General features: G+C 39.5%; 1 protein-coding gene across 1 annotated transcript; it reads right to left on the reverse strand.

Annotated features, from left to right (window-relative positions):
- Positions 1-499: 499 nt before the first annotated feature.
- Positions 500-26,394, reverse strand: wnt10a (wingless-type MMTV integration site family, member 10a). Its single transcript, XM_080478431.1, has 4 exons — positions 26,320-26,394; positions 24,313-24,578; positions 17,865-18,238; positions 500-3,015 (listed from the first exon to the last, which is right to left on the reverse strand). Exons 1-4 carry the CDS (start codon positions 26,379-26,381, stop codon positions 2,455-2,457), a joined length of 1,263 nt encoding a protein of 420 aa, XP_080334557.1. The 5' UTR covers positions 26,382-26,394; the 3' UTR covers positions 500-2,454.

Genomic DNA, 26,394 nt, shown 5'->3' on the forward strand with positions numbered 1-26,394 from the left:
AGGGGTCACCAGAGCAGACCAGGTGATCCACATGTAAGATTTGGCACACACTTTATGCTGGATGCTCATCCTGAGCAGCTCTGTTTTATAGATTGGCAACTTATTAATGCTGAACTAACGCAATCCTCAATGTGCAACTGCCTGAGATATTAACATGAACATAAATCTGTAACCGCAGTAGCTGGGATGCATTAGCGATTAAATAAACATAGTTTCCCTTTCTAAGAGCTGTCTGCTGTAGCGTGCATAGTTCATTCGAGCAGTTTTTTTTTGTTGTCATTAGCTTTTAAATAATTCTCTCAAGAGATTTTGACATCTAGCTCATGAAAGGAAAAGACAGCACTTTCTTCAAGCTAACTGTTGTGATTTTAGCTGGATTTAGTGAGTGAATTAGTTATCAGACTGACCCACACAGTGTGAATACAGCCTAATTGAGGTTGATCATTGTGTAGACACCTGCAGCTTTTTCACGACAAAATATACCAAAATGCTTCAATTACCATATCCACTGTTCATATATTTTTTTATTCATCACATTAAAGACTTTTTTTTAATTATTATGGTCTGTCTTTATTGCCTTACAAATATTAAGTTATCCACAAAAATAAAATAACTTAGATAATAACCATATTAAAACATAAAAATACTTACATACATTACATTTATGACATTGGGAAAAAGAAATGCATATACTTATATCGCCCCAGAGTTTTTCTGGACACAGTTCCACATGTGCAAACTACTTATCAGGACCATATTCATCTTTTACACTGGAACCACAATCCCAGATTTTTTTCCCCCCTCTGCTTTTAACACAGAAATATATTTGCTTACAATAAATTACACTGCCTGATAAGAAGTCTGACTCATACAAGTTTCTTGAGATCAAATATGATCTTATAAATGTACATAAGCAATCATCCACATCAGTGTTCTTTTATATATACTACATATACGTTACGCTGATATCAGAAGATCCCTGTTGTACACATTAAAGGAGTGTAAGGAAGGTGAGTGTAGATATTTTACAAGAAGCTTACAGTGTTGCACACAGTACATTGCATCACAAAACAGGAAACACTTTGATTGATGACAGTTTGGGATGTTTATAGTGTGAGGAACTGGAGCCTGTTGGTGTGCACTCAGTTTCCCGAGGCACTTCGAAATTAATGATGGCATTTGTGCAGCATTATTCATTTTTATTTACAGTGCTGTTCGGATGGGATTGAAAACTGCACTTGTTAAATGAAGGTTTACTGTGCACTCTTGACAGTCTTCTATTACATTATGTACCACACGCAACACGGACCACACATGGTACGTTGTCGAATACATCATTTAGGACCATGTGCTCTGTTATGGGAGAGAAACAGTGGTGCACGGCTGTGTTTTAGTATGATTTTGACAATATCAATCCTATAATGACGATAAGGAGTGAAACTGGCTCTAAAACAGTTTGAAGCTCATTTGTGTTAATCTTATCTCAACATCCTCCATCAGAGGAAAGGAAACGCTCTCGGCTACTGATACGAGGATTCCCAGGAAACAGCAATCAGGGCTTCACATCAGTCTTTTGATTGACTTTAACTTGAGCCACTTAGATTCTTAGTTGCTGTTGTCTTCAAACACAAGAAAAGTCTAATGCAATTCATAATGTCCTCTGTGTCGCGGAACTAAACTCCATCTTCCTTTTTAAAGTGTGCAAATGTACTTTACAAATCATTTCTGGCAGCGTTAAACTCCCATTATTTTAATGACTGTTACATCTAGTGTCAGTTGAGCCTGATGTGTCCTAAATACAACTCGATAGCTGAAATAAATAAATATAAAAAGCTCTGGATGATTGTTGACCAAGGTAAATACCCTTAAGCGCTTCAGATATGGTGTCCTGTGTTAACCCCTGTGCTGTATGAGACACGAATGGTCTGCATGGCTGGATTCATGTTGCACTGTATTATAGAAGCATTTGTTGTTATTGTATGATCTGTATGTGTGTCTTTTTTCTTTCAAAGTTTCATGCACATTTATGTTACTATTTCACTTTTTCCTGGTTTGTAACTTATTGTTTACAACCTTCTCCCTGTGTGCTTGCTTGAATGTCCTGCAGCCATCTGTCACTCCATTTTTTCTTTTCATTTTTTTTCAGACACTCATCCAATATAGCTGTGGTCTCAACAGGGAGTCCCGGAGTCGTGGCGACTTTCCGACATATGCTGCACATGCACATTCGTTACCAACATACATACTGTATTTCTCTTTCTGCTGGCTACACCGCCGCCAAGCACTACTCTTGCTCTTGTTTCTGCAAAGAAAAAACTGCAGTCCATAGCAAAAAACAAAGGAATTGGGGCATGTGGATTACAGTCATATTCCCCCCTTTTGGAGCTAATAGTCTGGATTTTAAAACATTTCTTTTCTTGGCTTTTTGCATTCAGTCTTTCATTGTGCATTTCTTCATTTACAAACACTGACCCACTCTGTTATCCTGCACTCTTCACAGACCACATAGCAGCACCAGTGAAACTTGCAGTTGCAACGTTCGCTTCGCGTCTGCTGCAGGATATTGTGACCCCTCCCACAGCACAGGCTCTCACAGTTGTCCATGCCAGGACTGGTCTTGTTGCAGATCCGGCCCTGTGTGCCCGCCGAGTCTGACCCCAGATCCCGCTCGCAAAAATCTGGCGACTTTTCAAAATAGACGAGCTCGTTGATGCTGGGCCGCCGCCGGTGCGAGTGATGGTGATGGTGGTGGTGATTGTGGTCCCTGTGATGGTTGTGCTGATGATGGTGGTTGTGGTGGTGATGGTTGTGGTCCCTGTGATGGTTGTGGTGGGAGTGGTCCAGCTGTCCAGTGTTTCGGTTGTGAGCCTTGATGAGTGTGGCGATGTGGAAGCGCTCTTTGAGGATGGAGCCCACCACCCGGAACTCTGGAGTGACCTGCCAGCAGGTCTTCAGCTGGCAGCTCCCCGACGTCCCGTGGCACTTGCATTTCCTCCTCATGTGGTCGAGCACCACCTGGGAGACGGACAAAAGGACAGAGTGGGATGGAGCAAGGAAGTGAGCAGAGATGAGGGGGTGAGCAGGGGGAGAGGAGACAGAAAATGAGAAGGATTAGAGATTTTCTTGATTGCTGCTTTCATTTGAAACTCAATCTACAGCAAGATTCAGATTGCTCTTCATATTTCATACTGTTGTGGCTTCAGTTCGATGTTTTTCATTTGTTCTTGCAAGCAAGCCACTGTTCCAGTATAAACTGACATGTAAAGCCCAGAAGAAATATTGGTGCACATTGAAAAAAGCCAGGTGGTCTGACTCTGAGAATGTTGTTAAACACGCCGATATCAAATAACACAGATGGATGCAGGCATTACCCAAACAGACAGTAGGGTCATTATTCATCTTTTGGCATCAGCTCCAAGCTTGACCCACATGTAGCAACACATAAGGCACCAGAGCATTACATTATTTACATATTTTCACTTTAATGGCTTAAAGTCAGCCAGTGGAACAAAATGGAAATCAACAGTTAGCCTGTCCATTGAACAAACTACAATATTTTAAAAACACTACACATAATGTTTTATTCCTAATATAAGATACAGGTGCATGCAAGGCAATCAAGCATTACTTACTTTAGATAAACAAAAACATAAATGCATGGACTAAGTTAAGTCCGTCTCACTGGTCCGCATGCATGTGTGTGACCTTGTGTTGGTGTGTATGTTTATCAGTCATCACAATTTCTAAACTTTTAGATCCAATTACCAACAGGAACACTGGGCCACCCAGAGGACCGACAGATGCTGCTACAGCCCCTATCAACACACAGACTCCCTCACACACATGCATGCACACCCACAAAGACTAAACATGTGTGCAGTTAAACTCAGTTGACACGTGTTCAAAACGACAGATTATAATAAGTCAGACACTAAAAATCAACTTCGCAAAAAAACATTTTCTTTCCCTTCCTTCTGCCTAGAATCAGTATTTGTGTGCATGCTTCCTGTATAGGAATCAAAATGTTGATAAGGCACGCTTGTGTGAATCCGAGGCAGTAGGACGTCATTTATTTTAGCGGAATTGTGTTCATTTTGTCGTTCTAAATACATTTGTTATGGATTCTTTTTTAGGAATCAAAAATAGACACCGCAGCACAAGAAAATGCTAAATCGACAATAATATTGAAATGTTTTTTCATTTATCTATTGAGGCTGCAAATGTGTTCAACTTGGCCTGATTCAGTAGGATTCTGTATAAAGTCTATGAAATTTCACACTCATGCAAATCGATTGTGCCATCAGTTTGCATTCGTTTTGTGGGTGACAAGACAAATGCAAACGGTAGCATTCATATATATGCAAATTAGGAATTATTTTTGCATGTTTTAGACCCCGTTTACATGCCAATGATGATTTTCATCTGTTTGCGAGCGCTGAGCACCCACAAGCAAAAAACTGTTATACCATAGAGTTGGACATGTTGGTGGAGGAAGTTTTTAAACAGGTTGGAGCATTCTGGCAACTGCTAAGAGATAAGTCTGTCAAAAGAGCTAAATGTGACTTTAAAATAGAAAATATCTCATGATAAAGTTGGCAGAATAAAGTCATGGCAAAGCCAGCTGAGGAATTGACTCTCGTTACTCTCTTAAGTTATTGTTTTAAATTATATATATAATAAAAAAGATGAAATATTTAAACTTCAAAATCCAGACATACTGCCTTGGTCGCCCCTAGAAGCCTAGCAGCACCTTTTAAAGTACATGTAAAGAGATCTCTGACTTATTTAGATAAATGCAGTCAGTCTTTGTTAAAATAATTTAAAGTTTAAACCCACACTTATCCCATCACTCATCAAACCTGCTAGTAATGTTGCACATTTCAGAAAATTAAATGTTAGAAACCTGGATGATGCAGTTTGAATTTACACACATGGTTTATTATAGCAATTCCACAAAAGAATGCAACATATTTTCAGCCTTTGCATCACTTCATGTTTTGCTCATAATGTGTCAGGGCAAACAGAAAGTGCACTTTTCTGGATAAACATAGTTCCACTGTTATTGAGAGTGTTGAAAGGAAAGTTTAAAGAGGCTGTGATCAGTGGTGAAGAGATACTAGAGGCTGAAACTTTATAGTAAACAACTCCATAATAGCTCAAACAGCACTTGCACTGGGTTCAGATCGCAGCTTCTGGTTTCTTTTCTCTCTCGCTCTCTTTTTTTTTTGTTATATTGGGGCAAAGGCAACCCCAGAATCACAAACGTGCTGGCCTTAAACACACAGCACAGTCTGTAATCATGAAACGCTCCAACCCACTTAAACCTTAAAGAGACAAACTGACCCAGGAGTCATAATTGCATCCACATTGCTACTGTTTGATGGTGCATTCACAGCAGGATGGGGGTTTCAAAGAACAGCAGAGAAGAGAACAAAAAAAAAAGAAACGTCCACTAAAAAGTGCTATGTCTAATCATAAACAGAGAAAATGTGACCGGGTAAAAAATGAAAGCATAAACTACAGAACCATGTAAAATAATTTTAATTTCTTTACTCTCAAAAATGTAAAATTTCTTTGACATCTTAACTAAAACTGTGATGCCCATGAGTTGAACAGTGTCTGAATTTCAGACTGCAGCACCGTCAATTCTGCAGGACTGTAGTTGTACTGTGTAGTAACTTGTTTACTGTAGTTATACCACATCACTACTACTTATGTTGGTCACATGCCGCACAATGAGGAGGGTTCAATCCCGAAAAGTTTTACTTTAAGAATTATGCTCTTTAAAATTGACTATTTTAATGATCAGAACTGATCAATATAATATGTGTTCGGATCCAACATAGATTTAACCAACATAGAGGTCTCAGGCTGAAATGCTTTTAGCTTCTTCAATGCAGATGAGCAATAATATTCTTCCACAGAGAAAGGAAACATTCAAGGAAGCTTGTGGCATTAGTCAAATGTGCAGTTTTTAACAGAATGGATAGGCCTTTCACTGAATTTGAATATTGTTTGAGAGATAATGATAAATTTATTGATTGATAATTAAGATAAAATGTTATAATACAATAAAATGAAATTATCTGTTCATAACTGAAAATGTGCTACAAATAGAAAAGAGCTCTATATGTTAAACCTCAAACTTATTGGGACGCAACAAGTCACGACTAGTTGAAGACAGAAATATGCATGAAAATACATAATTTTTGAGGATTATTATTTCCAATCCAACTAAATGTATACACTGTACATGTACACTGTACAAATTTATACATGTAAATTTTGCAAGACTAAAACAAACTCCAGGTGAGATTTGCACGCATGTCACACAATACTAACTTGACATTTGCCAGATATAATAACCGATGTTGGAGTTTTGTGACTTTCTTGCAACAGACACATGAATGTTGAGCGGCTGTCAGGAGACAAGTGAGGATTGTTGACCTCATAAAAACGGGGTCTCTCCCATGTGCAACAATAATTTTTCCATCAGACGTCAAGCAAAATGAAGCTCACAAACTGTCACATACTGACATGGTTATCCATCTTATCTAAAGAGACATCATTTAAAAGAGTCTGAGACAAGTTTGATGATTTTGACACACTATTTTGTGAAAAAAAGGTTGTTGCAAATAGTTGAATGTGATTCTTTGCGTGGATCGCTTTCCGAAACTCTTAAAACTCCTTAAAGAATTCCAGTCCCAATATCTCACAGCTCAGTGAGAGACGTTCTTTACTTTGTTCCATCAGACAGTCAGTTATTTTTACAACCTAATTTCCTGAGTAAAGATGCAAACTTTTAAAGACTGGACTTGTGATTTATATGGAAAAAGCAGTGGATTAAAATAATTAACCAAACTCCCGACTAATGTAGTATCAAAGAAATAACATCTGCAGTGTCTATTCATTTCATGTCACAAGGCGTGTTGCACATCCCACACTGACTAGAGTAGAGCTTGTTTTCATGCTCACGAAACCTCAACAAAAGACATGACTTTGGGTGAAGCGTGCTTCATGTGTGAGGGAAATGTCAGGGACGCTTTGGGTGGGGAGATGAAAGGCAAACACCTACAAGTTACTAGGAAGTAGGGAAGCTGTCTCCTCTTGCTCTATTAGAAGTGGCCTGTCACTATGACATGTGGTGCGCCGATTCATCTGACAAAGGAGCATTAGTTTCAAACATTTTGTCCAAGTGGAGATAAAGTAAGAGTTAAACCTGAGATCAAAACGACATAATGAAAATCTGATGTTGCATTTTTAATGATTTCTTTTGAAGATTTTCATGGTAGATTTTTTTTTTTCGCCATAGTAACCTTTCTTATCCAAGGTTAACCGTTCTAAGGCTATAATTAAACTCAGGACAGAAGGATTTTTTTTTCTTTTATGGCTGTAAAATTGTCGAAAAATTTACAATTAGTCAGTGCTTCTGGCACTTTTACCAAGATGACATAAATTTTTCTATTCAGCTGTTCCTTATTTACAGGTGTCACCACAGTGAGTCATTGCAACTTGCAGGTTTTTGATTGTACATGTAACAAATATTTGACCTGCTGTGAAGTCTGTAATTGGATCATTATTCTGCAGAGGCCCTGGTGCTAAGCTTACTTTTTTTCTTTCTGGTAAGTTTTGACTTTTGTAGGCATCATAAATGTTCTAAGAATTATGATTATGTGAAGTACACATGCAAAATCCTGTCAGCACTAAGTCATTGTAAAAGAAAGAAATTATGCACAATTAAAGACAAAGACCATCCACTGGCTAATGTAACCAATTTCTCTGAAGATCAAAGTTAAGAAATAGCTTTTTGAAGCGATGACTGATTTATTATAATAAACTTCCAGTCTCTCTCAAAAACACCTTGACAGTGTTTTTCCAAATCTCAACAACTTTAGGAGTCAGACTTGCTGATTGATGATCAGATGAAAGGTTGTGATTTCCTGGCATCATTCTGTTCCATCTCATCTGCACCCGAGGCTACAGCTATATGCAAGAAAGAAGAGATAGAAAGGAAATAGAACAAGAAAAAAGAAAAGCTATGTGTCTGCAGATTTGGTGTTTTTGATTATTTTCTTGTGAAAACTAGAAGACAAACTGATGTAATGATTTGTTGTGGAACATGAGATTCAACCCTGAAGACTTTCCAGAAGAATGTAGGGGGAAAGTGTTGGACCACTGAATGAAGTTGTACTGTGAATTCAGAGGTGAGTGGAAAGAAGAATAAATGGAGATGAGATGAGGCGATAATGCTATGATGATCTCTTTGTGTATGTGTGTGTGTGTGTGTGTGTGTGTGTGTGTGTGTGTGTGTGTGTGTGTGTGTGTACGCGTGTTCGTGCGCATGTCTTATCGCAAAAACAGCCCATCCATCAGGCTGATAATGTATCTAGGCTCAGTTCTCATGGTCCACTGCTGTTATCCGCATGGGTTTCATTGCAGTCAGCAGTCCGATTGCGCCAGTGTCAGTTATTGTTTCGACAGCATGAGATGAAATAAATCATATTCCAATTAGTTTTATCACTGGTCCACCTTCAACACGATCACTTTATTGTAGAATTGATCAAGTTATTATCACTGTGATCTCTACTCACTTGTCAACTGGCTGTTACTCCACTCCTGCAGAAGCCCTAATCAGCAAAATCTCTTTAAAATGTCTCCATGCCTTTGCTCACGACCAACATTTCCAAATGTAACCACAACTTACGGTCCAGTAACTTCATGATTATGACCATTCCCTACCTTTGTTTCACTATCTCTGTTAAATAAATCATTGCAAATTGTCCGTGATGAATTCACCTGCTTCTTACTTTTTGTTGTAATATGAGAAAAATTGTTGAATTGTGATGGTTTATTTCCTTGTATTTTTCCTTTTGCTACTGATTTCGTTAGATTAACGAATTCAAAAATACTGTACATCTTAGTCAAAGTTACTATGAGTACATTGTCATGTTGAGAGCAGGGTTTCATGTAAAGTAGGTCACTGTGTAAAACAAGGAATATGGAGGGTGATATCTAAAGAAAAACATAGCTATGAAATGGGCTCGTGGCATTATGAAGTAACACGTCCTACAAAGAGTAACAACTCCAAGTGTTGAGTTCTTTTTAATGAAAGATTACCTTCTGAACATATGATATAACGGATAGAACAATGAAAACCATGTTTTTTCACGATAAACTCATTGCACAAACACGACAGAAATGTAGTTTCTTCAAAGGTGGTGGTGGACCATAGTTAGAAACAAACATCTGGCAAGTTTTAATGGGCTTAGAGCGTAGACAGAGGCATCTATAAAACAACCCCAGACAGAGATCAAATACGACATGTTGGTGGCAGACTACAACTGGAGGCTACATAATACAGTAGACCAGGGAAAAGTACAAGCAGACTACTGTGCAAGTTGGATTAGTGGATGAAGTAAACTGAAGATCAGAACCTTGTGACCACATTTCGAGCCCCCTCCCCCTGCCCACCCCACAGTTTGGTTTAGAGGAGATTATTTAGTAAAAAAAAAAAAAATTAAGCTTTGGTTGAAAGCAAAAGAAACCAAAGGGGATAAACAGAAGGTGGTAACATCTGGCCCACGTCTCCAGCGAAAAGCCTGAGAGGACAAATGTACTCAATACACTGGACAAGATTCTACATCGCTGTCTGTACCCAGAGAGGGTACAGTGGTGTGCAACAAGCAACAAGTACCTGGAGTGTAGGAGGACACCAGAGAAACTGGAGGTAACTCCCATGCAAACTCCAGGTAGGAGAGCCCAAAAGTTGTACCTGGACTTCAACTGAGATTGATTTTCTTATGAGATGAGAGTGTTAACCAATAAAACCACCAACCTTTTATGTGTGTTTAAAAAATGGTTTGAACTAGGGGGAAATTTATTTGATTGTATTGTATTTACCACGTCGTCATTACATTTATTATTTTATGTTCAGTTCTAAAACAGTATGGTTCATTAATAATACGTAACACTTTACTTATTTCTTCTCACTGAAACCTGCAGTGAGATTCAAGATGATGAACCGAGTTTTATAAACATGAACTGTATTTATTAACAAGTATCTGGATTTTAACTTTGTAGATAATGTGAGTCCTTTTGCCATCTCTATTTTTTTTTGTCAGGAATAACAGCAATTCTCTTTTTAATATTTGTGTTGGAATATAAAATATTCACAAATGCACTTATTTGTAACCCGCATGTGCCTGAACTCATACTGTGGTCCACGACTGCAGCACACCATAGATGCAAATGTTATCACAGGTTTTGTGCCTCATGTAACACTGATTTGGAATCTTTAAACTCATATGAAGATGTAGCTGATTCAGAGGTGACTCGGTTGTAATGACACAGTTGGTGATGACTCGCAGCAGCAGGAGGATCCTGTGGCGTGGCATGACAACCGCCACAATATCAAAACGCGTAGGCAAATATACAACGTGGAGGAGTTAATATAAAATAAACTGCTTGTGTGTAGAATGCTTTTTCTATGGAAAGGAGTTGTGTGTGATCATGATGCCAAATGTGTGCTTCTTTAACTAGTCTTCAAACAGTAATTGAGTAACCTCAGTGCCAGTCCTCATCATCACCGAACTTGCACTGGAAAAAGATTTTTCCTTTTTTGCTGGGCTCCCTTTTTTTTCCCCCTGTGTCATCAAAAGTTTGGGAAAACCCTTACCCACCTCTATGTGTCCTATGGTCGACCCTTCTCACAGATAAACAGCAGACTAGTCTGCGCGCTGCCCCGCGTTTGTCAGTTCAAAGAAAATCCACTAAAGGACCTTTAAAGCCAAGCAGAAAGCCGAGGCGATATCAAAGCACACAAACAAATCCCACAGCAACACATTAAACCCAGACATCACTTTAAACAAATCAAACGCCTCGCTTCAAAAGAGCGGTTTAGCGCAAGCAGACAAATACACACAAACACATGCAAACACAATGACATGCAATTAGTGAGCAAATGCATCACCACCGTATACAGTAAGATCTATACTACATCAGTGTGTGTGTGTGTGTGTGTGTGTGTGTGTGTGTGTGTGTGTGTGTGTGTGTGTGTGTTAATTACACACAGTGTACAGCTCTAATTTAGAGACTAATAAAATGTTATTACCAACATAAGCACTTCCACCTGCTTTGCGCTCTTGCGATGAAACCTTAAGTCTTAAGTGTATACTTACGTGTATGTGTGTGTTTGTGTAAAAAAGGAGAGTTGTGAGGACAGAGTGTGTGTGTTTGGTCAGATCAAATGCATTGCCCCTGCACCGTCAGGACTCAGGAATGTTCCGCACACCGCTGATGATACAAAACGGAACACAGAACACTAATGCTCCTATTTTTGATCAAACACACTTGCCCTTTTCTGTGGGTTCTGAGTCAAGGATTTAATGTGGATGGCCTCTCAAGAGCAGTTTATCATGACTGTAGTTTCAAATTAGCCATAAAATGATCCGAGGAGCCTGGCTAGTGCTGGTTTGGATGGATCTGGAAGGACTACTACTGAAATTCATTATGACTTCAATAAATCTTTTAGTGTGTTCCATGCTCGGGTATAGCAATGCTCGGCCATGACATAAACAACACTGAGTTTTTACTTGGCTGAAAACATCAGCGTCACAAAAATATACTTGATTTTTATGTGGTATCAGTATAAAGGGGAATTCCATCATCTGCACTTTCTGTTGTGGAAATGCAATGTTAAGGCATACAACTAAGTTCCAACATACCCTAAAAACCAGACAAATGAAATGTAATACAAGAAAACTTGATTCATTAAAATTCTAAAAGTAATTAAAGAAAAATCTCTTATATGTATAAAAAAAAATTAATTGATGGAAATGTAAAATGTTAGGTTAGGTTAGGACATTCACACATTTTCCTCTGCACTCTGACGTATATCATATCACACACACACTTCCTTCGGAATGCCTTGCATCCCACCACACACTGCTTCTTCCAAGTCCCAATGTAGGTCCTGCTGAATATCAGTAAACAAAATACCAAAGATACAAGTGCAATCATGAATTAAACCGCTTACGATCTTTTGGAAAAAATATATCTGAGCTTAAATGTCTCTGCTGTGTTCCAGAATTGGAACGTGAGTTGCCGAACATAAACATAAAAAAAAAAAAAAAAAAAGAGAGGTGAAAATTTGAAATCTATCGTTTCCTTCCTGAAGCTTTTTGCACCATCTCACCTTCCTCCCCTGAAGCTGAACTCAGGCACTGATGGTAAATTGTAATTAGTAGAGGACACTTGCCAGTAAAAAAGCATACTGCTGCACATCCAGCACTGTCGCCACCTGCCTAACGAACAGGCAGGATTCAACAGAACCTCGCCATGGCTCTGGGCTCTGCAACACCAACACCAGGAAGCGTGCCAAACATTTGTTTTGAGGTGTGTGCTCTAAACGGTGGATTAGAGCGCTCAGAAGATGTATCCAAGACATTTGCCGCCCACTGGTTTGTTGTCATGTCCATGAGCAGCAGTCACCCAATACACATGGTCAGTCTCTTGAAACTGCTCTAGTCATTTCCTCGCATTATTTATTGGGCCTCTAGAAATTTGCTTCCTGTGCATTTGTGCGCCGAGAATAAAAGTGATAAATTGTAAATAAAACAAGAAAGGTTGTACATTATTGTTTCTCATACATTCAGTGTAAAATATTTTTTTCTGTGCTATGAAAATATAGAAAGCAGCAGCTCATGCTTGTACTAAACATTATTACAGAGTTCTCAATACGGTGACATCATTTATCAGTAGGTTTTTATTGGCTCCCCCTTTGCAGTTTCTGCAGGAGAGAAGTAGGAGAAGGCAGAACGCAGCAAGAGGTGGGGGGAGGGGGGAGGGAAGGAAGGGCGAATCTCTTTCTACTTTCCGCCTCGGTGTTTGAAGTCTAAAATCTTTTGCAGGGTTTTAAACATCTGTTTCCAAACTGCCAGCAGCCACTAATTAGGGCTAAAAACAAGACGGGACGTCGTGAGAACCCTGGGGTGGGCATGAGGCGACATGTACACCCCGCTAAAAAACCACCGCATTCCTCTGCTTAAAGACTGCTCCTCTGGAGGGGGTGGGGAGGGGTGGGGAAGCAAGGAAGGGGAGGCAGAGAAGGTGAGGTGGTGGTAGAGGTGGGGAGGTGGGAGGAAAGGACACATGGGAAGGGGAAGCATTATTTTGAGGCCCCACCTGAAGGTGTTTGATCCTGATTCCAGACTGTGCGTACACTTGCTTTTGTATGTGTGTGTCTGTGTGTGTGTGTGTGTGTGTGTGTGTGTGTGTGTGTGTGTGTGTGTGTGTGTGTGTGTGTGTGTGTGTGTGTGTGTGTGTGTGTGTGTGTGTGTGTGTGTGTGTGTGTGCAAGGACTTAATGGGGTTTTGTTGCTGTTCTCTATAACGCTCGAACTAAATCACATGTGCAGTAAGAGCTCTGCAGTGACTCATAAGTTTGTTTTCTGTCTCTTCCTACTTTTCTCTCTGGATTGCGCCACATCCACCCTCTCACAGTGACCAATTTACACACCCCTCCAGTATAGTTTCAATTTCTTTCAGTGCCTTTCGCTCATCTATTACCAGGAGGGAATTGCATCTGCTTGTTAAACAGATGCAATTAATAATCTTCAGACTGTGGTGGTCCACGAGTCTCAGACTCTTCGAGTGAGCTCCTGCAGCTTGTGTGGGTGCAGAGTTGAAAGCTGGCCTATTGGCTCACTTACATCTTGTTATTTGTTCAAGATCCATCAAACTCTGTACATAGCTTTCAGCAATCCGTTTTCTGCTTTCTAAAGTTTGCAGTGTTTAACAAAAAGCAATCTCTGCATTGACATTTTTTTGTTTACTGTCAGTCGTAGAATTGCTCCCCTACTCCACCTTCTTATACTGAAGTGAAAAACTCAGTAGGACTATTGTCAACAATGTCACAAACTAAAGCAGTCCAGCACAATAGGAGTACAGGCATGTCACCGGGATGACAGAGCTCACGAGGGTCAATGGAGGGATGGAAAAGCCTGCTAGACGGATCACCAGCTCTACAGTCGCTCATAGATGGGGAACAGCGCTTGGATCAGTCAGATGGAAGTCTGTGTGTGTAAAGCACACCACAGCGTGAGTGGAGTTTGAAAGAACATGCAAACTCCTGAAGAAATTATACTTTCTCCTGGTACTTTGTGACTTCTAGTGGAGTGAATAATAACAAACCATGACAATGGCAGATTGCTTTTCTACATCTATGTCTTATTTCTATGTCTGGGTTCATCCTCACACTCTGAGTGGCCCTGGCCAGGGGGACTGCTGCACCCAAGGCAACTCAAAACTTTGCTAGTGGACCTGTGCAATATCAACTCACCAAGGATTTGACTCACAAAGTCAAATCACGGCACTTTTTAAGTGCTTATCTAAGATTAGTATGAATTCTTTCCTTATGGGATAAGGTCCAAATTACACAAAAGTGTCTGTTGCCCCAATTAACCCTAAGTTAATTGATAGCCATGATTTTCTCTATTGCGCATTGTCACTGTTGTTGTGATAATCAATTGAGATGGCCCTGTCTTCCACTGAGTGTTCAGCTCATTATGAACCTAACTATAACAGAAGATGATGAACAGAACCTTCCACTGACATGGTGTTGGTGTACTCTGCATTTCTTTGGACTGTGCTAAACTAAACTGACAGGCAAAGGCTTCACAGGATTTGTGTATGCAATGCGTTAGTAATGAAACAATGCATGTGTCAGTCTGACATTACCCACTTCATTGAAACACAATGAGAAGGACTAAATAGATCAATTGTTCTCTTTCAATTGCTCACTATTTCACTACTTTCCACATCATGTCAGTGCCCACCTGTGTTTACGTCACATGTCAACAGCTCTAATTGGAGTTTATGTCACCAGATCCACTCCTATGACTAGTGGCATCACTGTAGCTATTGCACAGAGACCAGCTGTTGTTGAGGTTGGCTGACGCACTCCACATTTGTGTTTTGTCTGCATAATCAAGGAAACCAGAAGTAAACTGATGAAAAGATACAGCGCAAATTACTCAGGAGGAAACAGGGAACAATGAAGCAATTTATGGTTGCTTCTTGTCCCTGCTCCACGACAGCGCTGGACCTTGTTGAGGCGTATCACTGTCAATTACATATTTGTCTTTGCAAACTTTTGAAACAAGTTCAAAGTGTTGACAAGTAGCATACACCACGTATGTTTCCTCAGTGCATGGCTGACCAGCCCAGCGCATAACAAGACATGTTTTACTCAACAGATATTGTTTATTATGGATTAAATGCTTAAACAATAATTAAATGCTTATTTATTTATTTATTTATTTATTTATTTATTTATTTATTTATTTATTTATTTATTTATTTATTTATTTATTTATTTATTTATTTATTTATTTATTTATTTATTTATTTATTTATTTATTTATTTAAGTAAGTCAGTGCATTCAACCATTGCTAAAAAGAAAAGAAAAGAAAAAAAGATTTTATCCAGTGAAAACAGTCCAAATAGGCACGACACAGATGTCTTTTTGGACTCATCTCTTGGCCTTATTCTTTATGTAATCTGTTAATAACTCCAAAGATAATTTGATTAGTGTTCACCAAACTAGTATCATAGATAAGACATCATCCTAGTTTGCCATTTTATATCTTTTTTAAAGTACCTTGAAAGACAGAATAAGTAAAAAAAAAAAAAGTCCTTCAGCTGATCTGAAAATCTACTGATGAACAAAATTTCTTCTTGATCCAGACAATAATGGATATATTTACTGCACTCAACAGCCTGGCATGAACCTCAACCACTATGGCCTGTTTTTTCCAGATATAAAACCAAAGTAGTCCACACAATGGGCCTGATCTACTGAAGAGTTGCCCGTATGAAAATGGATGCAAACTTGATATTGCACACACAAATTTGCAGAAACTGATCTTCTTACTGGACACACCAAGAATCACATCCGACAGATGTAAAAAAAATCACATTTTATCTCCAGGAATATCAGGCATGTGTTGCAGAATGCATACATTCCTGGAAGAACTTTATATTAATAGACTTATGTGCAATGTGATGAAAACAACTGTAATGTTTAAGACACAGTTTTTATTCACATTTCTTATGTGTTATACTCTTTCTAACTTCGCACAATTGTTTTGTAATCTTTTTCTGGCAAGTTTGACGGATTATCGCTCATATTATATTTATATTTAAGAGCAGTAAACATTTGTACATATTTGACAATTGCCTCCAACAACACGTCCAAATCCAAGTGTAATATTTCACTTTGTGCTTATATTCGGTCGGCACTCCATTCAATCACTCCATGGTGAATGCAAGAAGACAAACAGATCCACTGTGTGGGAAACACTTATTTGAATACTCCTTTTTGTGTGTGATGTGCCATTTGCCATTGTTTACAATAGAATATTGTGCATGCAAGTGGCAACAGTGGCGGCATGAGAGCCAAGTGTTATCAAGTGACAGTGACGTTTGTCAGTTTCAGTGAACATGTTCAAATCAGTAACATTGTCACAGCATGCTTTGAATCTGAGTTTCAACCGAGTTGAGACTTAATACTCCAGACAAACAGTATGAGTTGAAAGTAATCCCCACTGCTGTGCAAGAAGACATAAAAGAAGAATCCTGCAGGGAATTCCCACTGTGGTCAATTAGCAAATACCTCACTTTGCACTGCACTGGGAGATGCTTAAGAAGCACTCTCTCAAATGATGATAACACAATACAAAGCTTATTAAAAGCATGACTGCATATCCAAATTCATATTGATAAGGAACAATCAAAATCAGCTTTTCTCTCGTTTTGCGGTTTAAAAGACATGCACTTTTGATATTGCAATCATATCAGTTTTTCTCATTGAAATAAAAATACAATTTGAAATACATGAGTAATATCAGCTAGCTGTATTAATTAGCATATGGATTCTTAATTTGTGTCTGTGATAACATGACAACAATGCTTTTAGAATAAAATCTAATAAATGTATATTATATTCAGACTCTGACAACCTTGCAGTGAGAACATTTAAGGCAAAAACTTTCACAGAGTCGCTGCATGTCAGCCAGGAAAAGTATACAATTAACAAGCCTACTGTCTGTTTCAGAAAATTATCAAACATCTGCTTTAATAGCAGAGGGAGGTATCAACTAACAATCTACTAGGTAGAGATATTTCAACGATAATTCTACTAAATCAGCATTAGCTCTCCATCATCATTATCAAAGAAACAATTTGATAAGCATGTCACACCTGAGAAAATGGTATTATGGAGTAAAGCTTTAGGGTTTAGATTAAAGTTGTAAACATGATGGGAACACCACTGTGCAGTCCTACAATGCTCCTGGTATCTGGTACCCTGGATGTAATAACAACATTGCTTACAAAGGCAAAACATACTATATGTATACTTAAAATAAAACAATTCCTGTAATGTTTAGAAATTGATGTTTGGCTCTACAGATGAGCTTATCACAATTGATTCATTAGAGGTTTCCCACAATGCAATCATCACACACTGCCATGAGACAGTCCTGTCTTTGAAACCAAATGACTTTATATGACTGTATTTTGTCATAAGCAAAAATTTCAGGGCAACAGAAGTAAATGTGTGAATTTCAAAGGATGCTCCAGTTTAAGGAAAAGTACCAGATCTCGCAAAAGTTCAACCTTTTGAGTACAGAATTGATACAGTTATTAAGAAGTCCTCAATTTAAGGGATGATTAAACTATAAATGTAAGATTTTGGCTTGTCGTGTGGCTAAATTGTGCCGAAATGTTATTAAATTGAAGAAAAACCTTGTGCAGAAACACACACGCACATAACACACATATGCTCACGCTCATGTTGCACTCACCTGTCTTCCCACTCTGTTATTATGCAGCCTCATTCGAGCGTGGATGTCTTTATAGGTCTCACGGGCATCTAAGAAATCCCGCGAGAACTTCTCTCCGAATTCCACATCGGGGCTGCAGCCGCCCCATTCCCAGGAGTCCTGGGGCCCTGGCAGGTCAGCGGGGAAGTGCTCCATGACGCCGTGCACCATGCCCTTCCCTCTGTGGATGGCCTCCAGTTGCAGGCGGTGCAGTTTGATACGAAAGGCCTCTTCGTCCCCGCGGCGCTTCTCGTCACAGCTGCATGCCTTCAGCTTGCCCATGGAGCAGGCGTTAGCCACAGCGTGCACCACGCCTGCTGCTGCGATGGCATATGCAAAAGCGCTCTCTCTAAACCCTGAGAGTGCAAAGAGAGCATAATTATGTTGTTGTTGGGGATCAACTGGGAGTGAAGGACTGTAAAAAGTGTCACAATCAGAGAACATCCTTAGGGAGGGAAGGAATGGTATGTGTTTCATAAAAAACCTCATGGCACAGTTTTTCAGGTTGTCAAAAGCAGTTGTCAAGCAGAAGATGGAATTCACGTTCTTTAAACTGGCAGTGTTTTACTGCAACGTCCAAAATGTCAAGAGCATCTCACGCAAACCTCGCAATATTTGTCAGAAGCTTTGAAAAGGTGTTGTAGGGACATTGCAAGTGACATGGACATGTCAGGTGAAAAATGATGACCAGGAAGTTGCAAATTTCAATAACCACTAAAATCTGACACAAAAATGTCAAGCTTTGTTTTGTTCTTGTTTCCTATATTTAATCTAAAGAACGTCACCAAGAGCAACAAAGTAATTTCACTCTTCTCACAAAACCTGTAAAACATTTGGCAGCCACTTAAAAACATGAGGACTTCACCACCTCAAAGCTAAATTCAACACAAATTGTTAACTTGTCAGATAGTAGCATGTGCCATGAAGCCTATTGTGTTTGTTCCTGATTGTGGCTTTACAGCGCTTTGTTTTCTACTAGGTAAGTTATAAGTGAACATTTTTATACGCATTCACAAAACTGACATGCAGGGACTCATAAAACAAGAGGAAACATCTGGGACAATAGTAAATGAAGTGTTCCAAACATTTCCAAACACTTGCATAGGTCATCTCTCTGGAGCAGCGGAACAGACCCTCACTACTCCCACCACAGAGCTTGTGAGGGAACTCGGGTATAATTCAATCTGTCCTACTGCAGTTGTACTAGATAGACTCACTGCAGCCTGCTTGGAGAAAGTCTACTGTCTATAACTAAGTAGATTGGTTGTCAGATAGTAGCACATTGGATATTTATTACTAGGTGTGCCTCACTGTCTTTTTCTGCCTGGGTAAGTGAGTTGCCCGTGGGCTGTATATGGCTTCCATTTTAATTCTGTGCGTGTGTGAGTCAATCTACAAAAATCCATTGATTTTTCACAGTTGAAGGGGGACAGGAACATCACTTCATTCATGTTTGAAACAGATAGTCATGGCAATAACTCTGTAATGATTGCAATTCTAAATGTATGTCAACATAAATTTCGAAGTGATAATCCCTGTGAATTACTCTGCTTATCATGACACCTGTTACCAGTGGGTAGGATATATTAGAGAGCAAGAAGCAGGAAGCAAAATGTGATGACTAGACCTGTAGGCACATCTCCAAAACTACAACTCCTGTGAGGCCTTTCATGTCTGCAGTAGCCTGTATCTAAAGAGTTGCATGGAAAGAAAAGAGGGAAGCCAACAATCAGACTATGGGCAACCAAGACTCATTGTGCATTTGATCTTGTGGAGGCCTAATTTTGTAACTCGCAAGAACTGCTGCAAGCATCTCGGTGCCAGATACCACAGAATACCTTTTGAGGTCTACTAGAGTCTATACTTGATTGGGTCAGGGCTGTTTTGGCAAGAAAAGCAGAACCTACATGTGATTATGGTTGATTGGTGTAAGTTGATTTAAAACACTTTGTTTGTAGCCGTATAGGAAGTAATTTTCTTAACGTGGCTTGTAGTTTTATCCCTTATTGTTTTGTTTCTGTATTTCACAGCTTGGTATAAAAACCTACCACCAATTGTACTGTACATGCGTTTAACTTGGAGGACTTGATTAGCCATACCACAGCTTTTGCCTTGTAGTCACTTTAAATTGGCCCGAGCTGACTACTGCTGGCAGAAGAAGTCGTTAAATGTCTGTGTGCGTGTAATCTGAACATAAAATGTGTGGCTGCTACAGCTAAACACATCCCCTCTTCTCCTTGATTACATGCAGCACATGTAATGGGTGCAACTCCACCATGACTGATCTGTAGTTCATTTGAGTAACAGTAGACTTCTGTCACACTTGCTGGAAATCTAAACATCCAGATGCATTCACCGTGTCCCTGTTAATAGATTCTTATGACAAAAAGAAAAAAAGATTCCATGACCAATCGTGGAATCCGTGGACATGAAAGGTGACATGCAACAAGAGCAGCTTGCACTAGTAGCCTCCACACTGTTTGTTGTCACAGATTTCAGCTTACTGAAGGTGCCCACAGGTTCTATAAAAGCTGCACCACTCGCAGCCACTCGCTGGTTTAGCAAACAGTGAAGATTATAATGGAAACTTGTAAAGAAAACATGAAAAGAAACCACTTAGGAGTTTATAGCACAGTACTTGGAAGAGGGAAATGATTCAGGCTGCTTGTTGGAGTCATATAAAATGCTCCAAACTGGAACAGTCCCTTTTAGTAACGTTTGATGTTATTTCTTTATTTATACATTCAAATTACCTTAATGTTGTTTTGTTTTGGCGACTTAACTTATGATGCAACATTTCACACTTTTGGCAGATTTTTCACTTTTGCTTATTCAGCAATGAGCACACAATAACTCACAGACAGGATCACATCAATGAGCAAATTAATATTATATTCTATGCATTTTATAATAAAATGAGTGTGTGGTTTGGACAAACTTATTCAAATGCAAAATTGTTGCCATCCCCTGTTTTTGCAGTATCAATCAGCTGTGCACAAAGCATGTTAAACTGATGTAACATCTATAATTTTTTGAAGTGGGAATGGAAAGAAACTTGGCTCCAAATATAGTTTTTCCTTGTCTTTCTGCGGGCAGTGCTACATGTCACATTTTCTAGTTCAATGCACAGATACAGGTCAATCTACAAGCTGTCAAACTGGTGACAGCCAGATGGAAAACCACAGTAATGGCTTGTGTGCACTGTCTCTGATACAAACTGTGTCCTGAGAAACCTCAGACGTGCACAGGAAGATCATGCAAATTCATTGCAATCAAACCTGGGATCTCCTCTCTGTGGGATGACGACAGTGCTTAACTATTTCACCACCAAGCACCCACTGACCTGTTATCACCTCTAAATAGGCAACTATGTGACACTGAGAAATACTTGTTTGCAGTCATGGTTCTGATTCCAATTTATCCCACAAAGTCAATTTTGTGTTCTGTCTCCACAAACGTTTGATGGAAAAAAAAGCTATCACATCCATTAATATGATGAAGTCCGTCATCGTACCCGACCTAATTTCCTTTGGAGGGGAGAAATAGATCAAATCATGTGTAACGACCCAAAGGGCCTGGGTGTCTCTATTCTATTGCATAGGTGTCTAATCCTAGTCTAGGTGGGCCACCGCCCTGCATGTTTTAGAATGTTCCCTGCTTCAGCACATTTGAATCTAACGATGGTGTCATCATCAAGCTTGTAAAAAAGCCCAGTAGTGCGCCTCGTATTGCAAGCAAGTTTGTTGCAACTTGCAAAAGACGTAAGCCATACAGGACAGTGTCAATCCAGGACGTGGACACCCCTGGTCTGTTGTGTTGTTGTGCAGTTTGTTAGATCTACTGGTGTTGCAAGTCCCTGGTTAGCTATCAGTAAATGACCACTGCAGCTGACCAATGCCTTCAAGCCCAATAAAATCTCCCTATCTCATTTGGTGGACAAAAAGTTGTTACGGAAAAAGGCATCTGAAAAGAAAATTAAATTGAATCTCAAAAAAAGGAAGTCAGAACTATTAAAACAGATTACATAAGAGCTTACTTTGGGATTTGACTCGCTAAATCACAACCTGCCCCTTCTGCCTGCATCATACCACCTTGACCCACACAAGGTGGCAGAGGGATGTCACTTAGGCACATCCTCACACGCAGAAAGCCTGTTTTAGCTCTGAGCTGGGCTCCGCGACGTGTCTCCCCGGAAGACTGGGAACAAATCAATCTTACAAATAATTCACTGGCTGTGGTACGCCCGGCTGAACTGATGGCAGAGGAAGTGGCAAAATGAATTAAAGATTCAAAGGAAACTGTCACTTTGTGTTACAGAAACCGACTAAACAGGTTTATGCTTTTGCCGCCGAGAGTTGGGAAAGTGCTGAGAGCAAATTCACAAGCACTTGCACTGGCAAGGAAAGTAAAAGCATTAGGAGCTACCAGGGAGGGAGGACACAGAAACAGTGACGGAAAGAGAAAGACACAGAGAGCGAGGGACCGATTCTCCCATTTCTGTCCATCCATGTCTTGCATGGCATCCTCTTTAGCCTAGTTTTTAATGCAAGCTAAACAAGAATGAACATTGGCCCATAAAAGTTATTAGACCATCAGCAGAGAGATCCGTGACTGAGCCGAAGAAGATCCAACATCTGACACAGTAGGATCAGATGCCAAAACAAGTAGCCTCTCCCATAAAACTAAGTAGGATTAAGCGAAATAGAAAACGGATGGATGGAACTTTATAAAAAATCTTATGAAGGAATGGAGAAATCTTTTCCATTGACAGATAGCACGAGAGAGGGTTTTCAACTACATCTGTTTTATTTCAATTTTCCTCTGCACAAGTTCTTTAAAACCAGAGATAAACTTGTTACAGTGTAAAACAAAAATACGGTTTTGGTATACATAAGCCTTCCGTGCAACGGTCTGTTAATTTTCTACGGCTTGTTGCACTGACATCTTGTGCTAATCTCCACAATGTAATATAATCCATGTCAGTAAGTGTGTCTCATTGAAAGAACACCCTCCCCCTTTTGCAGAGCTGCATGCAATAAATGGCTGAAGCACGTTAAGTTGTATCCATTTTTTAGCTACTGTAGACTGTCGTATCGACATGTAACAGATGAATCATCTGATTTAAAGAGGTTGTTTATGTCAGTGGTTTGAAGTTTCTGCACCCGAGGCAAACGAGGGATGCCAGACAACCAGCAACTGCCTCTATTAATAATGACAAACAGCCCCTCAATGAGTCAGTGAGCAGTGAAAGTAACACCAGAGGTGAAAAAGCACAAGTTGGATTGTTTTTTTTTGTTGTTGTTGGTTCACAATAGAGATAGGTTATAATCTTCTGTGATTAAAAGTTACAAAACTGAAGTTTCATAAAGGTGGAGAAAACCATGTGCTATTTAATAAAAAATAAGCTCTCAGACTTGTAAAATTTATTTGAACATTATTATTATTATAAACACATGTATCACAGTCAGGTCTCATGGGTAATTTTACAGAACTCTCTCTAAGATGTTGCACATGCTGTTTGTGCAGAAACCCCATCTTTGGAGACTCCCTTCCCTCCTTGCTCGCTAAAAAATTAAAAGCCAACTACACTTGAAGCTCAAACTACCAACCACATTGTTGTGCTGCCCATCCAGGTGCTGAGAAACTGATGCCTTTTCCAGTCAATAACCTGGGATGAAACCATCTGAGGGCTTCTCAACTCTGAAGATCCTCTTTCAGCCTTTGTGGCTAACTTGCAAAGCTTGAAGCACTACAAAAGCATCCGTGAAAATGGATCCGCACGAGCTCTGGTAATCTGAAGGTGACTAACCACTCCTGAAGCAACTCGCTCTTTTGTATGGCTGATAAATGTAAAGGGTTTGCTGGTCAGAAAGTGGAAACCTACGCTCCCGAGTGATTAGAGTAAACCTGAGTATTGGGAGGACCTCTTGTAAGATCGGGTTGTAAACATTGGTAAAAGGAATCTCTTCATCAAAGCGTTGTTTGAAGAATTCTATTATAATGTATTGATGTTTGAATTGGACCTTTTTTATTACTTTGGCACATAATAATCTGAGCTGATCCCTTTTAAAGTATACTTATTGAAGTGTGTTCCAGGAGGAAATCACAGTCTGTTTGAAGGCTAAACTTTTACATAAAAATCCTCTTTATGAAATCATTCAAAATGTGTCATCCTTTGAGCGCTTTGCAACTAATACACATTAAGATCCTTTTTCAGACATTCACTGTGAAATTGAAGTCTTTGTTAATTAGGGGTGCACAGTGGTGCAGCACAGTATGTGTGTATGCGTGTGTACTGTACGTGTTGAAATTTGTACTTCCTTAATCCACAACTTTTCATGGGAGAGATGCAAAAAACAGGAACTTAAAAGGGACTTCAACTAAAGTCATACACCAGGATCCATTTTTAGACATTTGCCATCAAACTGACCTCTTTTAAAGACTATGCTGTCGTAGGGTATTTTGTTTCTGGTCTCCAGACTCGAGCAGTTCCAGCGGTGCCCTCTGAATTGGTGCTGGCACTCGTGGATGGCAATCTGGATTCCCTGGATCGCTGAAGCTGTCACGTCTGGGTTGCGCATGCACACCTCCAGCTGGCGCCGTGTCAAACCTGGCAGCGTCAGACACACCGTGTTGGCATTCAGGATCGGCTCGATGTTGGGAAGCTTCAGGCCCAAGATTTCATTGGAGTCTACCCTGCAAGGAACATACAATTTCCAGTAATTGACAAGGCAGAAAGTACGCTTAAAGTCTCTCCTATCTGTTAGTTTCACTTCCGTTAGTCACAAAAGTCTAGTTAGGACTCGTAAGGTTTACTTTAATGTTCCTTGGGTGTCACGCAAATGCTCAGTTCTCACAGTACCAAAAAAAAAAAAAAAAAAGGCCCGGACTTGATGGTCCCCAGCATAGTTGATTCCTGTAAAACCTAGAATATACACACACTGTGTTCACTTGTGAAACCATCTCCAGATGCTGGCAGTTTGATGAGAAAGTGCACCCTTGAATCTATTGTTATGTCTTTGCTTCTCAGATCGATCCAATCTCGATCCAAAAAAATGATTATTCAAAGTTATGGCCAAATCCAAGCAAAGAATGTTAATTTTGAGACTTTGAGGGGACAAAAAGGAGGAATGTGTGAGTCCTCAGGGTCGTATGAGTTTACAATAATAATGTCTGCACTAAAACCTACATATTTTCTCTTTATTGCTCTACAATTTTGACTAAGTTTAGCCTCTCTTGACCTATACATCTGAAAGTGTGACTACTTAAACTACACGTCTGAAGAAAAATACAAATAAAACTAAAGTGCTTGTTTCCGGATCCATAGTATCAATAAAAGAAAAATACTGTCACCACCACACAATTTCTCAGTAGCTACAAGGTGTGTCTCTGCGCTCAACAGTCTGATGTTCCTGCTGCAGATCAATCATATGAACAATAGTAATTCAGCTGACAGCAGACTGAGCTCTTTTCAACTTCACAGAGAAACAGTAACAGCAGTAACAAGACAAACACAGCCTGCGCTGATGATGGTCTGAGAGCGGAGAAGGGGTCCAGCTTTTTCTTTTCATTATCATTATTCCTACAAGCAAAAATCACAGGTTGTCTGTTTCTGTGTTCATAGGACCGAAGCACACAACACACAGCACATGCAGTCGTGAGCAAGCATACTTCCAGGCAGACACACACACATCAATCTGCACTCACACACTTTTGAGCACACCCTGACATGCACACACAAATACCCAGGTGTAGGGAAGACACTATACTTTGCAAATGACTTGTTTTTACAATTTTGTTGTTGCTCTTGTCTAACTTTTTTTCTTTTTTTTTAATTAAGGACTTGCAATATTTAAGAGTCCCTTCTCTTTCTGACAAAGCACTCAACAGCTTAGGATAATAATTGGAATATTCAAACACAACTTGGCACACTATCAGGGGTAGTTATTTTACATGTGCCATGCCTATCATGATCGGTGGCATTACTGTTTGTCTGCAGGCGATTCCAGTTTCCCTTCAGTCTCTGTCTGTTGTTTCCTGTTTGGACTGTTGATCCAGATCAACAGCAATCTGTCTTTATAGAGCTGCATTTGACTGATTGGCAACTTTGTTCGGCAAGAATATGGTGCACATTATGTGTGACAGATACTAAAATTGTTAGATTGAAAACAAAATATGACTAAGTGATATCCAAAGTTTTTTTTGTTTTTTTTCCAGCTGTTTTCATTTTATAAACAGACCAGCCTGTATACTGTGGGCTATTAAATACGATGGATGGAGTTTTTAGGTATTTATTTAGATTATTTTGTAAATGCATTTCTGTAATTCAGGATGTGATCAAAGCAATTCATAAACTTTTTCAAACAGGCTTGAGAAGGGTACTTTAAAACTGTCTGAAATCAAAGCTTAACTTCATTCAATTAATAATTCAACTCACCTTTTATCCAAGAGACAGATAACCACCAGGATGCATGTCAGTCTGAGCAGCAAGTGATCCATTATTGCGCCTTTT

This window comes from Lipophrys pholis (genome assembly GCF_963383615.2).
Source record: "Lipophrys pholis genome assembly, chromosome: 13".
NCBI classification, from domain to species: Eukaryota; Metazoa; Chordata; class Actinopteri; order Blenniiformes; family Blenniidae; genus Lipophrys; species Lipophrys pholis.